The 16,038-nt window shown below is 37.7% G+C and overlaps 1 protein-coding gene across 1 annotated transcript in view; it reads right to left on the bottom strand.

Moving 5' to 3' along the window:
• LOC124795577 (titin) overlaps window positions 1-16,038 on the bottom strand; it is a 529,084-nt gene that overhangs the window by 426,223 nt on the left and 86,823 nt on the right. The window contains exons 12-22 of the mRNA XM_047259648.1: window positions 15,049-15,278; window positions 12,630-12,773; window positions 10,296-10,553; window positions 9,498-9,641; window positions 7,595-7,870; window positions 4,307-4,523; window positions 3,970-4,117; window positions 3,531-3,711; window positions 2,499-2,756; window positions 2,232-2,368; window positions 1,705-1,966 (exon numbers count right to left, since the gene is read on the bottom strand). Coding sequence (XP_047115604.1) covers window positions 1,705-1,966; window positions 2,232-2,368; window positions 2,499-2,756; window positions 3,531-3,711; window positions 3,970-4,117; window positions 4,307-4,523; window positions 7,595-7,870; window positions 9,498-9,641; window positions 10,296-10,553; window positions 12,630-12,773; window positions 15,049-15,278 — 2,255 coding nt within the window. The remainder of the gene's footprint in view (window positions 1-1,704; window positions 1,967-2,231; window positions 2,369-2,498; window positions 2,757-3,530; window positions 3,712-3,969; window positions 4,118-4,306; window positions 4,524-7,594; window positions 7,871-9,497; window positions 9,642-10,295; window positions 10,554-12,629; window positions 12,774-15,048; window positions 15,279-16,038) is intronic.

Genomic DNA, 16,038 nt, shown 5'->3' with positions numbered 1-16,038 from the left:
ACATCAACCTCCACAGATTATCAGAAACAGATTTTAAACTTGAGAACATAGAAAGTTTTGAATAATTACGATCCCACATCAATAAGATACATGCATCCAGTGAAAGATCAGTATATTAAGGGCCAATATATGCATTAGGGAAATCATGTCTTGGTTGAGGAGCCATGCAGAGAGATGGTACATAGAAATTAAGAACAAATGCTACATTTGACCACTTGTTTTAAGACTGTGCATGTTAAGAAAATAGAGAAGCATTGTCAATGGCGCACTATGAGTGGAGATACACTACTGATTAGGTTAAAACTCACACTGGTTTATGATACCATAAGAGAGGGGAAAAAGAAACAGAAAATCTTGAACTAGATGTTCATACGATACAGTATATCTCATTAAAAGATTTGACCAACTTTAAGCTACAACCTTTTGCAGAACATCTATGGGTCTCATCATTTGTCACTGGATAATATTTTTTATATGTTTAGTCTCTTAAGTCCTGTACTAGGTATTTCTGCACCCTTGCTGAAAAATTAGTTCAAATAAACTTTTATGTGACCTTCATAATATTAGAGGATATATTTACTACTACATATCCTGACCACTTCTTTTGTATCAAAACTCATTCACGAGTATCTCTTTTAAAACGTTTTAGTACAATTAATGTTCATTTCACATCACAGGTAAATATGCCAATTATAAAATGGTTAGACCTCAACACCCCTTCACAACTACTTTGCTAATTCTCTTTATTCCAAACTAGTCCCACTGTAGCTTACATTTCCACTGACATATAAGCAGTACTCTTACTTTTTTCACTGTGCACATCAATACTGTTTAATGTTATTTGCATGCATTGTACATCAGTCTCCCTAGTGAAAGTGTTAATACCTGTAGTAAACCTTTAATAGTAATTTCTTACACAACCTCAATGACAATTAAAATTTAGGTTTCAAAATAAATATAGTTTTCCTTTGCACAAAAGACATATGACTGCCAGAAAGTATCAACACACATACATCCTTCTCATGTTCATCCACCCATGTCATAAGTGCTGTCTGCAGCATGGAAACAGACACACCACTTTCTCACAAAGTCATGTTCAAAAATCTGGTGCAGCCATTCCTACAAGTTACAGCTAGAAGTTAGATTATTGGAGATATAGTATGAAGCACATTTTTTATGTTTTGTATTTAGTTGTTTGCTAAATGTGTATTTGAATCAAAAAGGCAAATAGCTGAGTGACCTAAATGGTCTTTTGTAAACTACCAAATAAATCATGTGATTGATGTACAAGGTCATCCAAGAAGGTAAAGTTCAGGAAAACAAAATGTATCAAAACAAAATCATGCTAAGGGAGAATTTAACAACAAACAGAAGCCATCAAATGATGCACAGTTTCCAACTTCTGTAATGCCCATGCCAAAATACTTTCCAACAGAGTTTCAGCTATACTTTTCTGTTGCAAATATATCCAACTTTGAAAGCTCAGGTGTTCATTAACAACCACTGCAATTATGTTTGCAACAGCACATAACTATTTTTGGTCACTGTGTATGAGGAACACCTCAGCCCACTCATCTCACTGATCATTCCTAAATCAGTGTGTCACTTACAAATAAATTATCTGTAGTGTTGATTCAAACACAAATGCAAATACAAAAAGTACTTACAATTACATCACCTGTTACGTTGTGTACATTCACATACCTGTCTTGACAGGCTGCCCATTGACAAGCCATTCAACTCTCATTGTAGGGTCTCCAACAGGCTGCAGGCGGCACTCCAGATGGATGTTTGTGCCTTCAACAGTTTCAATGTTATGTAATGGTCGAGTAAATTGCGGAGCTTGAACCACTGTAACATCTTCTGTTACTGTTCTTCGATGTCGAGAGGCATCTTCTAAATACTGGATCTGTTCAAGAGCTGATTCATTCTGTGTTTCCGTTACAATATCTGAGCGACTGATTACCTGTCATACAAAAACCACCATGCCAGTCATTGTCAGACAATGAATGGAGGAAAGGTGATAAGATATTGCAGAGGCTACTAGGTTACATTTTTTTCTATTGTTTGATTCAAGCTCTGTCAGTTACTTTCAAGTTAAACAGTTTACTCTTAATTTCTACAATCATATAACTACCTGAGTAACAGGTTCAGTGAATAAAAGCAACACTCCCTCATGAAACTCATCAATTTCATTTGTATATAAAACTATAGTGTTTGCACATACTAACCCTCACACAAGCTGATGTGTGTGCAGATCCAAGATGATTTGTTGCTCGCACAGTGTATTCACCAGAATCCATAGAAGTGGCCTGCACGATGTCTAGTGCCACATATCCAAAGTCATAGTATGTTCTAAAGCGTGATCCTAAAAGAACAAAACAACTGTATACTTCTCTCCAAGAACACATATTTAGCTTAGTGCTTCATCAGTGCTCCCTACATATACTCTACTTGCTTACAGATTGTATTAATTATGTTTGCAAATAGAAACTTACCAACTGTGATTGGTCGTCCATTATAGAACCATTCAACACGCATTGTTGGATCTCCCATAGGCTCCAGACGGCATTCCAAATGAATATTCTTGCCTTCACTTATGGGTTTTGGGTCTGACAGAGGCTGTACAAAGATTGGTTTCGATTTTGAGATTTCTTCAATATGATATGATGGTTCAATAAACTTTGAGTCTTCAAGGCGTTGTGTCTTTTCATATGTGCCACGATGCATACTTGTGGTGTCTATGCTTGAGCGAGCTGCATAAGGTAAAAATACAATAATTTGCAGATACTTATGAAATAAAGCAATTGATTATGACTACGTTACTCTTGAGAAAGGTTTCCTACATTAAAAACCTTACAGTAGATGACACTGAACTACAAAAATGAATCATGCCAATTTTACAGGATAATACAAATGTGGTAAGTGGTGCAATGATTTACTGATATTCCTACCAAAAATCATTCAAATGTAGTCATCATATGTGCATGTCACTATCTCTGATCTGGCCAATGACAAGCCTCTTTAGGAGGAGCTCGATAATTCTGGTGAAATTTCTCAAGACTCTGCACTTCTAACACTACTGAGATAAACAATTTGCAATCCTGTCTATCACCATCCATCCCACCCCCTGTTCTTTAAATGATGGGGAGATTACAAGGTAATTATTTTACAGAATGTTCCTATAAACTGTAAGTCAAACTTTTCAACTGAACTGCAGATGTAAGTATCATCAGATTATATAAAACAATAAACGAAAATTATGGAAAGCAACCACTCACTTCTAGCAGAATGATACATCACACAAAGAAATATGTAACATCACAGAATTACAGAGGTGGAACTATTCTTTGAGCTACTGGAGAAGAGTGGTAACCTTGAAACTAGTAATTCCTCTGTGTTGTTAGATGCTTCTACATGGTATGTACCATGTAGCTGTAAATTAGTGACTTATCTTCCTCACTTTTGCTTGTTATTTCATACTGGTATTTCTGTTATTTTAATCAGATTATGTACAACAGTTTACTCACTCTCGACAACCATACTGGCTGATAACTGTGCTTCACCAAGGGCATTTCTTGCAACCACAGTATAGGTACCAGCATCTTCAGCACGGACACCAAGAATGTCTAATGCCACATAACCAAAATCATGATATGTCTGGATTCTGTTAGCAGTCATAATTACCTTCCCATTGAAGTACCACTCAATCTGAAACAAATGAAACATTTCTGATAGGAGGTAAACAACAGTTGCATCACTAGAATAAGGTAATTTTTGTATACATAATCTGTAAAAATTTCCAGTAGAATTAGAGGCAGAATGAGATAATGAAGCAAGACTAAAACTCAATAATCCACTAAAAATTGGAACTAATAGTTTCTTTCCAAACTGTAAATATGCTGATTGTCAGATTACATGACCAATCTCATAAGTGTAGTTCTTTCTAAATTTTCTCTGGACTATCACCTGCAATGTTGTGTCATGTTGAGGCTCCACTCGGGCTTCAAAGTGGGCCCTCTGACCTTCCACAATTTTGTTGGTACCCTTCAGTGGACCAAGAAACATTGGTTTCTTTGTGACAGTAGTCTCTTCTTGAAGGCTTCGGCCATAGCGACTAAAATATTTAAAAAGAAATATCATCTGAGACATGAAAAAGCCAACACAAGAAGCAGTCAATGACAATATGAAATGCAGGAAGATTAAAAATTAAAACAAGATAACTAATGCACTTCTACACCAATACTGCACTAAAACAACACAATCAAACTTTTTAATATTACAGAATGTTTACCAACACACATACCTTGTGTCTTCCAGATACTGTATTTTCTCAAGGCCTCCTGGGTGTTGACTGTCCATAATGATGTCTTTCTTACTAACAACTGTTAACTTAGCTGATGTTACAGCCTCTCCCAGAGTATTTATTGCACGACATGAGTAAGTGCCAATATCATGAGTTGTGACTGATTTAATTGTTAATGCCACATATCCAAAATTGAAAAAACTTGTGATTCGTGAACCTGAAATTTGATTATAATGTAATTTTGTACATAAAATACCTGTAGTTGACAAAAGAATGGACTATCTATAAATCTGCAAAATAAGTTATGTGAAGTACTCAGAATCACTTAATACACTTACTCTTCCTTTTTTTTCAGAAATATAAAGTTTTTCATATCACAATTTCTGATATTACCTTTTATGAGTTAGATGTGATGTTTCCTATATGATAAATGTGGGACACAAAGGCTCAGTTAGGGTTTTACATCATTTGCTTTATATGGTACTCTGACAGGGTAGACACAGGCAAGCCAGGCTCCACCTTCCATTTTCATCCAAAAATGGGAAGTAATGTTCTGGCATTTATGATCTGGTGACACTCTAGGAGCCAACAGTCATTAAAGACTTTCATAATGGGACATTATTTCACCATAATTAAGAGTGCATGAATGATGGGAGAAGACCAAATAAGAAACATGATGGCATACAGGAAAAGCAAATGATATACAAATTTGTCATGAATCCCAAGGTGTTTAGCTTTCAAGAAGTTGCAAAATTTCAGTTAAAAAGCAGCTGACTGAAAGACAAGTGTAATTATTTGATTATGACACATTGCCTGTTGAATCATTGCTTTAAAGGAAATAATGCTCCAATCAACAAAATAGCCACAGTATATGACATGTGAATTCATTGTTTTATAAAGACAAGCAGGTTCCAGAGTACAATAGTGGCAACAGCTCTAAAAATCAGTTGAAAACTCAACTCTCCATACAAAAAGTGGATGCCACAGTGTTCTAATGCTCATCATAAGATTTCACAACATACGTTCACAGTACAAATAACTGCTACTGTAGTATGCTTTAATTACAGTAGTAATAATATTCTACATCTCCATCAAAAGGTGTCTGGTCTATAGTCCAATATAAAGTAGTTGTCATTTGACACCTAGTGGCCTGGACTGACTGCTTGTGCCAGCTATACACCAATCAGAGCCTGACATTGTCGGACCCCACAGCGTTACCACTTCGGCTGTGCAAAGCTTTGTGCTTGCCACTCCTCAAGTGGGAAACTTTTCTGGGTGCAGATTTTTAGCTAGAACTCTGTATTTAACTAATATGAAGGACATATTTTTGACATGTTTAGAGACCATTTAATGGGCTGCACCATATTTGAGCCAGTGATTTTAAACTTAATACTTGTTACAGATTAAATATAGAGAAAATTGCAAAAAATGCCATTTTCTGATGGTTATGCATAGCAAATACAATGCCATACAGAACATTGATGCATTTTTGGTAATCATCAGAAAACAACAGTATTTTAGTGATGTATGTGAATTTCAGATTTTTTGCATGATTTTTGTAGGAAATGGTGACTTTAGAGCAATTTTCTATTGCTGTGGAAAGTGGACTGCTGTGGCAGCTGCCTGCAGACATTATTTGTCACAACAACATTTCAAGTCATTTTAAATCAGACTAAAGATCAGCAACAAGTGTACAAGTGCTACCACACACAATGTAATATGATTGCTGAAGGCGACTTTTATCAGTATTAGTGTCCTGTATACATTTATTATCTTTATTCTTTGGGCTGTCATTTGAGGAGTCATCTCAATGTGTTTCAAAAGTTGATAATAAGTCAAACACTAATTTGTGTAACAAACTGTATAGTTAGATCCAAATTAATGATATGAATGTAATAGAGGGAAAAATTCCGTGTGGGAAAAATATATATAAAAAACAAAGATGCTGTGACTTACCAAACGGGAAAGTGCTGGTAGATATACACAATAAAAAATACACAAACACACACACAAATTTCAAGCTTTCGCAACCCAAGGTTGCTTCATCAGGAAAGAGGGAAGGAGAGGTAAAGACGAAAGGATGTGGGTTTTAAGGGAGAGGGTAAGGAGTCATTCCAATCCCTTACCCCTAAGGTAAGTCTTTCCGCTCCCGGGACTGGAATGACTCCTTACCCTCTCCCTTAAAACCCACATCCTTTCGTCTTTCCCTCTCCTTCCCTCTTTCCTGATGAAGCAACCTTGGGTTGCGAAAGCTTGAAATTTGTGTGTGTGTTTGTGTATTTTTTATTGTGTCTATCTACCAGTGCTTTCCCATTTGGTAAGTCACAGCATCTTTGTTTTTTATATAAACTGTATAGTTACACACTTGAAAAAAGTTGTGGTTCTAAAACAGTATCCTGAGAAATGTGTTACATATACTGTGTCAGTGAGAAGTGCACATGTCATTTTTCATGTCTGATCAGCACTCAAGAATTGCAGAGCAATGGAGTTGGGTGCCTATATCTAGTAAGTTACACTAATAATAAAATTTCTTGTCTACATTTCATTTACTATTTGTACAAATATGTATATCCACAAATTAATTAATTATTCAATTTAGTTTTTATATCCAATTCAGTCATTTAGTATTGTCTCAAATAGGCATGTGCAACCTTTGGTGACTCATAGGCCTGATTCACAAACTTCTTAAGTTGACGAACTGCTTCTTCAAGTGACAGACAGCAACGCTCCAAATGTAAAAAAAGGAACTGTAGTGTCCATGACATTCATGTTTATGGGGTAACACACCAATATGAATGACATCCCTTACCAACATTCCACGCCAGAAATTAGGCTACAAAACATGTGTTTTTGATAGTATTTTCACTCTATGCTCACTCCAGGTCAGACCTGGCCCACAGGCTGCCAGTTGCCCACCTGTGATTTAGAAGCTTGTAAAATGTAGATAAAGTGGAAGAACATTACCATTAAGTGTACAGGAATGTAAAATATTATGTGTTCAAATTGTAATTTATCCTCCAGCTGCAAATATACTGACATATCCAGTATCAGTCTAAACAGCAATCAAAGGGCGAATAAACATACAAACAAATAAATATGATCAAAATAAAAATATAAAGCTCTTTTGTGTTAAATGCACAAGCAAATGGAAACAGAAAGATAATATTTGAAAATGACATGAAAAATATCTTTTGCCATGTCACAGGAAACAACCGTTGATAGTTAGTCCACTTCCATGTTACAGTGTAGAGAAAAATAAAACATGCTTCTATCAGAGCAGGTACTCACTGGCTTCAACTGGTTTTCCATCTTTTAGCCATTCCACTCGTAGAGTAGAGTCACCAATAGGCTCAAGACGAGCTTCAAAATGAGCAAATCCACCCTCCCTGATATTCAGCTGGTCTTTAATCGGTGACTTAAATTCAGGAGGTGCTGTGCTCTCTGGAGGTTCCTGCACATATCGCTGTGATTGCAGATACTGCTGATAAGCTTCCAGTTCTTCAACTTTCTCAATATATCTCTGCTGCTCTGGTATACCGAGATCTGCTGTCACGCTAGTACGTGCTGTAAATGAGTCAAAATATTTAATTTAATAAAGAAACACAATTTTGTTAGTTTCATGAGACAAAAAATATAGTCTAATTTATACAACATAAAAAACATCTTAAAACACTTGTATGAAAACAGAATGTCCCCGGTATGTGAAACACTTTAATGTTTTATAGTACCAGGAACAAAATTAGCATTAGATGAAGCATAGAATAAAAAATTAATAAAAATAAAAAAAATAAAAAGAAATTTGAGAAGTGAAAAGAGTGCTATTAAACCTCCTGCATCTTAGAAAAGAGCTTTTACAGCTTCACACCATAGATATTGCAATATCTTGACAGATAAAGTATAATTATATCTAACCTCAGCCATACTCACAGATGCTTTCAAAGACACTCTGTTTTCATACAATTAACTGCCCTCTCTCTCTACCTATCCCTCTCTTGTGTCACCTGCTATGTTATCCTGCCATCTCTCTCTCTCTCTCTCTCTCTCTCTCTCTGTCTCTCTCTCTCCCTCTCTCTCTCTCTCACACACACACACACACACACACACACACACACACACACACACATGCACACAAAAGTCATCAGGTCTCATTTCTCTGACAATTTTTTTTAAGGTGTACCCAGTACAAAAAAACTGCTCTCAAGGTATTTTGTTCAATACCCCTCCTAACGTCAACAGATAAAATCATGTTTTTGTTGACATTAAAAGCAAAAAATTGCCAGAATTGTTATTTTATATATCTAATTGACTAAGCTACCTCAAATTAATATAGTGTGGTTTTCAATTCACATTTGTGGAAGGAAAACATGAATAATAATCAGCATTTTCAATAATGACTGAGTACAGCTCTTTCATTTAGCATTACTAATATAAGTCCATTGACAAACTGAAATGTGCTGGGAGTATGGAGAGACAACAGAATGGAATACCAACACTACTCTTTCCCTGCTAAAAATGCTGATTATTAATTGTGTCTGTCAGCAGTAGCTAATACAGATACATCTTCAGCCACCTTACAGTCGGATCCAGTCCAATGTGACACTCATTTTCTTCCTAAAAGTTAAATAAAGCATTTATAGGTATGCTTCTGAGTACCTAGAAGCATCTGTGTACACTGGGCAATATGTACAAGGATGCATATTCTGGAAACTTTTCTTTGTGGTTTTGCAGGACACACTGAGGAATGTAACCGAGAGAAGAGCATATTGAGATGATAAGATTTTGGGAAAGCAAGAATCTGCAATACTTTCTCAACACATTCAGACATCCAATTTTTCTCTGAGGTTCAAAATAACGTAAGATAATTAACGACAAGAGAATTTTGTTGTTCAGATGTAGCTGCTGTGCAGTTTTCACTACTTTTTCTTCCAATAATTCAGTCTTGGTGATTTATTGTTTGATTAACAAAGAAGTACCATCCACATGATAAACCAGACCCAAACAAACAGACTTCTCTGCCCATTGATACCCAAACCAAATAAAGTCAAATGTTTTGGATTTCAAAGCAAGCCACACTTCCATTTCAGATGCTCCTCTACCCGCAATTTCCTCCATAATCATTTACCAAACCTTTTTTTCTATGCTATCTCAACTACACATCTCTCTGTTGTATAGCCTCTTCAGGCTTACTCACCTTGAACTTTGAGAGTAGAAGAGCTAATAGCCTCGCCTGTTCTGTTCACAGCTCGCACGGTGTATGTACCAGCATCTTCAGCCCGTAGGTGCAATATATTTAAGGAGACATAACCGAAGTTGAAGATGGTGGTAATGCGAGAACCTGTTAGGTACAAGAAATCAGTACCATATAACAAGCACCTTTTAAGAAAATACAACAAACATTTTTTCATGAAAATATATGTATATAGTACCTATCTCAACAAATATGTATCAGTGAAAATATGTGTCCTAACACACTGCTATATGTATCATCATTAATAATAATGATTACTTAGAGATAAAAATATATCTGGACCAAATTTATAAATCTGTTCATTTGTTTCTTCTGCTTTACCCTTGTTATTTAAATTTCAGTCCCGTGTTGTGCATTATTATTAGCCTCTGAAATCTCTCTGATGCATTCACCTTCACTTTGTCTCTCTCACCCTCACAACATGTGAATCTTCGCCATCCTGGGATTTGAGTGACCCGCACCTCCTTCTAACATTCCCCAAACTATCTCTTTCCTCCCTGATAGAGGAACTAATAGTTCCAAAAGTTAGGACACATTCTGCACTTTTATGTGTGTCACTTAGCAGTGCTGGAATTTTGCCTCATGAAGGTTAATGGTCTGCCATTCTGTCTGCTTGTAATTTTATAAGTTTTCATAATTTCTTATATGAGGTAGAAGGCTATATCAAGTAGCAAAATATGATCTCAAAACAGAAAGACTCCTATATTTCCAACATGTAATGGAGTTAAAATAATGACGCACTTGCTGTGATCGGTTTCCCGTCCTTGAACCACTCCACCCTCATAGTGGGGTCGCTGACGGGAGTGAGCTGTCCTTCAAAGTGGGCATTTCGGCCTTCTTGCAGCTCTCCTAATTCCTGAAGTGGTCGAATGAAGTTAGGCCGTTGAGACGAGACTTCTTCTATACTCTCTGTTCGCTGATAGCGTGAGTAGTCTTCCAAATGTTGGATGTATTGCAGGCTGTCGGGGTGCTGACTAGATTGTTCGATGCCAACTCGGCCTGAAAAAAATTAAGCTCTCTTACTAAACAAACTTTTTAAAAAAACTAAGAAAAATATATAACATCCAATGAAGTCTAAATATTGTGAATTATTTCAAGCACACTGATGAGATACAGTGTAGAATCTTTGGAATACCAATTGGATTAGATACTTACAGAATACTGACTGTCTCAGAATGTCACACAAGTATGAAAAATATATTACCAAGCTAAAATTATGATTCCTTGTCCAACTTTATTTACGACTTCACATTAACTGCATTTTTAATGTAATGGTTCCTGAAAACTGGTGTATTGTGGTGCCTGTGGACCGAATTACTTGAAGAGCTACAGCAGCCAGTCAGCTTTGACTGGTTGCTGTATTTCTTCAAGTGCTTTTGAATGGGTTATCTTTTTGCAATAAGCAGTCAGGAACCTTTTCATTCCTGTGAAGTTCACAAGCAGTACCTGGAACTGTTGCTCTAGATTTCATATGATTTGTTGTTACTGGCTAGCACACAGCTTTTCATAAGCCACTAATAAGTGACTAAATGTACAGGGCCCAGCCATCAATTATCTGCATTAAATATTTGTTTATTAGATCAACAGCAGAAAATCTGTAATGCCATTATTTCAGGACACAGTCATCCTGGTGTCCAGAGCATCTGGTAGATTATTCACAAGTTTTCCATTATCCTGAGATAAAAAGGTTTTCAGGTGAGCAGCAGGCTATGTATGTAACTTGATGCAGTGTGGTCAGAACTGAATGCAGGATGCTCACACACCCTGAAATGGGGGTTCCAAAGTTTGAACAGAGAGGGGATCGATATTTGGATCACAGTGACATGCAAGTATAGAAAAATTCCAACACCGGACCTTGTCATTTAACTTGAATTTTAGACTACATCTTCTTGTGTTTACAATAGCTTCTGATGACCTCTATTCTAGGAAGTGTTCTAGAACTAACCCTATTGAGTTCCAAAATGTTTTTCCTGTAGAGGGTTGATTCTTGCATATCTCTCTGGCTGAACATTCAGGAAGTTTATATTCCACACTCTGTCATTTGCTATTTGCTTCAAAGTGATTAATCCAAATTTCATCTCCAGTTATGATTGATTTCAGTAAAGTTTTTCCTACATTAGCATGAAGGTCTTGTAGGTCCTGACAGATTCTCAAATGATTGCTCAGGTGTTCTTTACTGATTTAATTTGGCATTCATCTTATGTACACTTCACAAAAACTGAGCCTGTTATGCACAATTACATATGCAGAACCATGACTAATATGCACATAAAACGAAACTTCCTGGCAGATTAAAACTGTGTGCCCGACCGAGACTCGAACTCGGGACCTTTGCCTTTCGCGGGCAAGTGCTCTACCATCTGAGCTACCGAAGCACGACTCACACCCGGTACTCACAGCTTTATTTCTGCCAGTACCTCGTCTCCTACCTTCCAAACTTTACAGAAGCTCTCCTGCGAAACTTGCAGAACTAGCACTCCTGAAAGAAAGGATATTGCGGAGACATGGCTTAGCCGCAGCCTGGGGGATGTTTCCAGAATGAGATTTTCACTCTGCAGCGGAGTGTGCGCTGATATGAAACTTCCTGGCAGATTAAAACTGTGTGCCCGACCGAGACTCGAACTCGGGACCTTTGCCTTTCGCAGGCAAGTGCTCTACCATCTGAGCTACTGAAGCACGACTCACGCCTGGTACTCACAGCTTTACTTCTGCCAGTACCTCGTCTCCTACATTCCAAACTTTGCAGAAGCTCTCCTGCGAAACTTGCAGAACACTCCGCTGCAGAGTGAAAATCTCACTCTGGGAACATGCACATAGTTTTCCATTTCATCAATGGTTACTTACAGGTTATTCAGAAACAGAGCACAAACTGCTCGAAGTTGGCATCAGTACTGGATGTGGTTAGGCAGTTTTCTCTTTCATTATCTTTCATGCTCGGTCAGTCAGTTTTAAAGAATTACAGATAATTACGGTCTTATGTTCATATTACCATGTATGCAGTAATTCAGATGAGATATTGTGAAAAAAGCTTCACTTATTTATCAAAACCTGCTAAGTATTTTATCCCAGACCCACCTGTTACACTCAGCAGACCATGAGATTCAACTGATCCCGAATTGCTTGACACACGGCAAACATATTCTCCACTGTCCTCCAGCTGAATGCTTATCAGGTCAAGTGCGATGAAACCAAACTGAAATGTAGCTGTAGCACGAGAACCTAAAATCAAACATAACACATATGGTTATCTATATGTGATAATTGTTTACAATCATTCAAAATACATAATTCTGTGATATAATAATAAATAATGAATGATGTAATTATGCAGACGTAATGGTCATACTTCAAGAAATTGTTCATCACAATGCAGAGGAACCCCACAGAAAAATTACGATGTACTTAGGCTTTTGAAACCAAGGATTCCTTTTATAAAAGACTGGAGAAAATGACTCTAAGAAAAATGCAGAAAAAAATGGGAAAGATTGTAAAGAGAAAAGTCAATGAAGTATCAAAAAAATATGCTAAAATAAGGGAAGGACCAAGAGCAATAAGTCACACAAGAAGATTCACAGGGCCTAGACAGAGCAATGTCAAGAATATCATAAGTATAAATATAAATAAATATAAAAATTATCCTCGCCAGAAACTGCATTTGTGGGTTTCACATATTCTAGCATTCCACCAGTGTCATTTACACACATCAAAAAACGGTTTGCATCATCCTGGTTCCCGGAACTCCTGAAGACAGACGTTGACTGTGGATATTGTATCACAGACATAGTCCCTTTGATTGTTCAGAGATGTCACTAAATCCCCCTCCCCCCCCCCCCCCCCCCCAAAGATGTAAACAACCATGCATGAGCAGCACCTATTAGATGGAGGGGGTCCAACAGCCGATCACTTCCAGTCATTCCACCAGGAAGGAGGCACACGGCTCGTTTTGTCTGTACTTCAACCATGCTTAGATGGCCAATACCGCGGTTCTATCACATCCGCACTGTTACTTTGTGCCAAGAAGGGCTCTCAACAAAGGAAGTGTCCAGGCGTCTCGGGGTGGACCAAAGCGATGTTGTTCAGGCATGGAGGAGATACAGAGAAACAGAAACTGTCGATGACATGCCTCGCCCAGGCTGCCCAAGGGCTACTACTGCAGAGGAGAGGATGACTGCTACCTACAGATTATGGCTCAGAGGAACTCTGACAGCAATGCCACAATGTTGAATACTGCTTTGCGTGCAGCCACAGGTTGTCATGTTACGACTCAAACTGTGTGCAATAGGTAGCATGATGCGCAGCTTCACTCCTGACGTCCATGGAGAGGTCCATTTTTGCAACCACAACACCATGCAGTGCAGTACAGATGGGCCCAACAACGTGCTGAATGGACCATTCACAATTGGCATCTCATTATCTTCACCGATGAGTGTTGCATATGCCTTCAACCAGACAATCATCAGAGACGTGTTTGGAGGCAACCCAGTCAGGCTGAACCCCTTAGACACACTGTCCAGTGAATGCAGCAAGGTGGAGGTTGGCTGCTGTTTTGGGGTGGCATTATGTGGAGCCGATGTAAGCTGCTGGTAGTCATGGAAGGCACCGTAATGGCTGTACAATATGTGGACTCCATCCTCCGACCAATAGTGCAACCATATCGGTGAGGCATTCATCTTCATGGATGATAATTTGCACCCCCATCGTGCACATCTTGTGAATGACTTCCTTCAGGGTAATGACATCACTTGACTAGAGTGGCCAGCATGTTGTCCAGACACGAATCATATCGAACATGCCCGGAATAACTTGATAAGGGCTGTTTATGGACGACGTGACCCACCAACAACTCTGAGGGGTCTTCGTCAAATCGTCGGTGAGGAGAGGGACAATCTGGACCAACAGTGCCTTGATGAACTTGTGGATAGTATGCCACGATGAATACAGGCAAGCATCATTGCAAGAGGACATGCTACTGGGTATTAGAGGTACCGGTGTGTATAGCAATCTGGACCACCACCTATGAAGGTGCAATGTGTGGCTTTCATGAGCAATAAAAAGGGCGGCAATGATGTTTATGTTGATCTCTACTCCAATTTTCTGTACAGGTTCCGAAACTCTCGGAACAGAGGTGAAGCAAAACTTTTTTTGATGTGTGTATTTCCACTGGATTACTAGTCTTTCTGTCTATTTGTTGCAGGAAATATCACAATTCCTGCATTATAAATTCATTGTATATTTACCTCCTTCAGATCCCTAAATCCAGTTTTTTCACTTTTTTGTTCACATATATCCTATATCTTCCTCCATCTCCTTATTCCAAGAGAAAAATATCCTTGGTTTTTAAAAATTATTGTATGAGTACAGCTGACTATAATAATTGTTGAACTCCATTTATAGTGTCATTAACCTATTTTTAAAATAACTTTATTCTGGTTCCAAGTTCTACAAAGAAAGTCATAAGATTAAGTAAAAGTCAACATGAAGCTGGTATACTCACTTGCAGCCAGAGGTCTGCCATTCACAAACCACTCAACTTTCATGCTTGGGTCACCAACAGGCTCAATGCGAGCCTCAAAATGTACACGTCCTCCCTCAACCTGATGAGCATTGTTCAGTGGAATAATAAATTGTGGTGGTGGGTAGATACGCTCTTCTTCTGGCAAAGGCATGTGAGGCTTCGCACGCTCCACATGGCGTAAATAGATTACCTCAGGCCCTGGCTCTGGTCTGCAAGCACAAAGATTTTTCTTATGAAATCCAACATATATACATATATTCAGAAAGAAATGTATGGCATTCAATAATAAAACCTATAATGATATTTCAACAAGTATATATACATATGTGGTACAAATGGAAAAATTACGTTACATTCAGGAAAAAAAAAAAAAAAAAAAACTTGATTTTTGCAGTAAAAGGATAAATGTGTTAAATGCATGTGGCCTGTCGACAATGACACAGTTTTACAATGCCCAAATACAAATAATGATTGCATATCTTAAATTTTTAATCAAGCTGCTCAGCATGCAGATTGTGACAGCAATAAAATAAAGAGTGAGTGTAGTTTGAATGACAAATAATGAATGATGCTAGATTATATGACAGGGCAGGGGACAATATTGCCTTTGGTTTTGTTGAGGATAGATACTAGCGATTGTCTGAAATTATTTTGAGAGACTACAAAAACATAACGAAGAATCAACATCAGATTATCTTCCATTAGGAAAGTGGAATGCACGCCACATCTGTGATATAACATTCAAAATCGTAAAGAGCAGCAGTCATCATTTCAGTTCTAGCTTTATTAGAGGAGATCCAGATTTTGGCCAGTAACTAGACATTATCAATGCTAAAAATACAATAAGTACATAGTCTGAGCATAGTATACAGAAATAACAACTCATAACATAACCTATACTGCTTGTACATTGAATTACATACTAGTATTTCAGAGTTGTATACGTGCCCCAATACGTCTACACCTGTT

The sequence above is a fragment of the Schistocerca piceifrons genome, chromosome 4 (assembly GCF_021461385.2).
Source record: "Schistocerca piceifrons isolate TAMUIC-IGC-003096 chromosome 4, iqSchPice1.1, whole genome shotgun sequence".
Taxonomy (NCBI): Eukaryota; Metazoa; Arthropoda; class Insecta; order Orthoptera; family Acrididae; genus Schistocerca; species Schistocerca piceifrons.
This window is presented reverse-complemented; position numbering and strand designations above follow the sequence as displayed.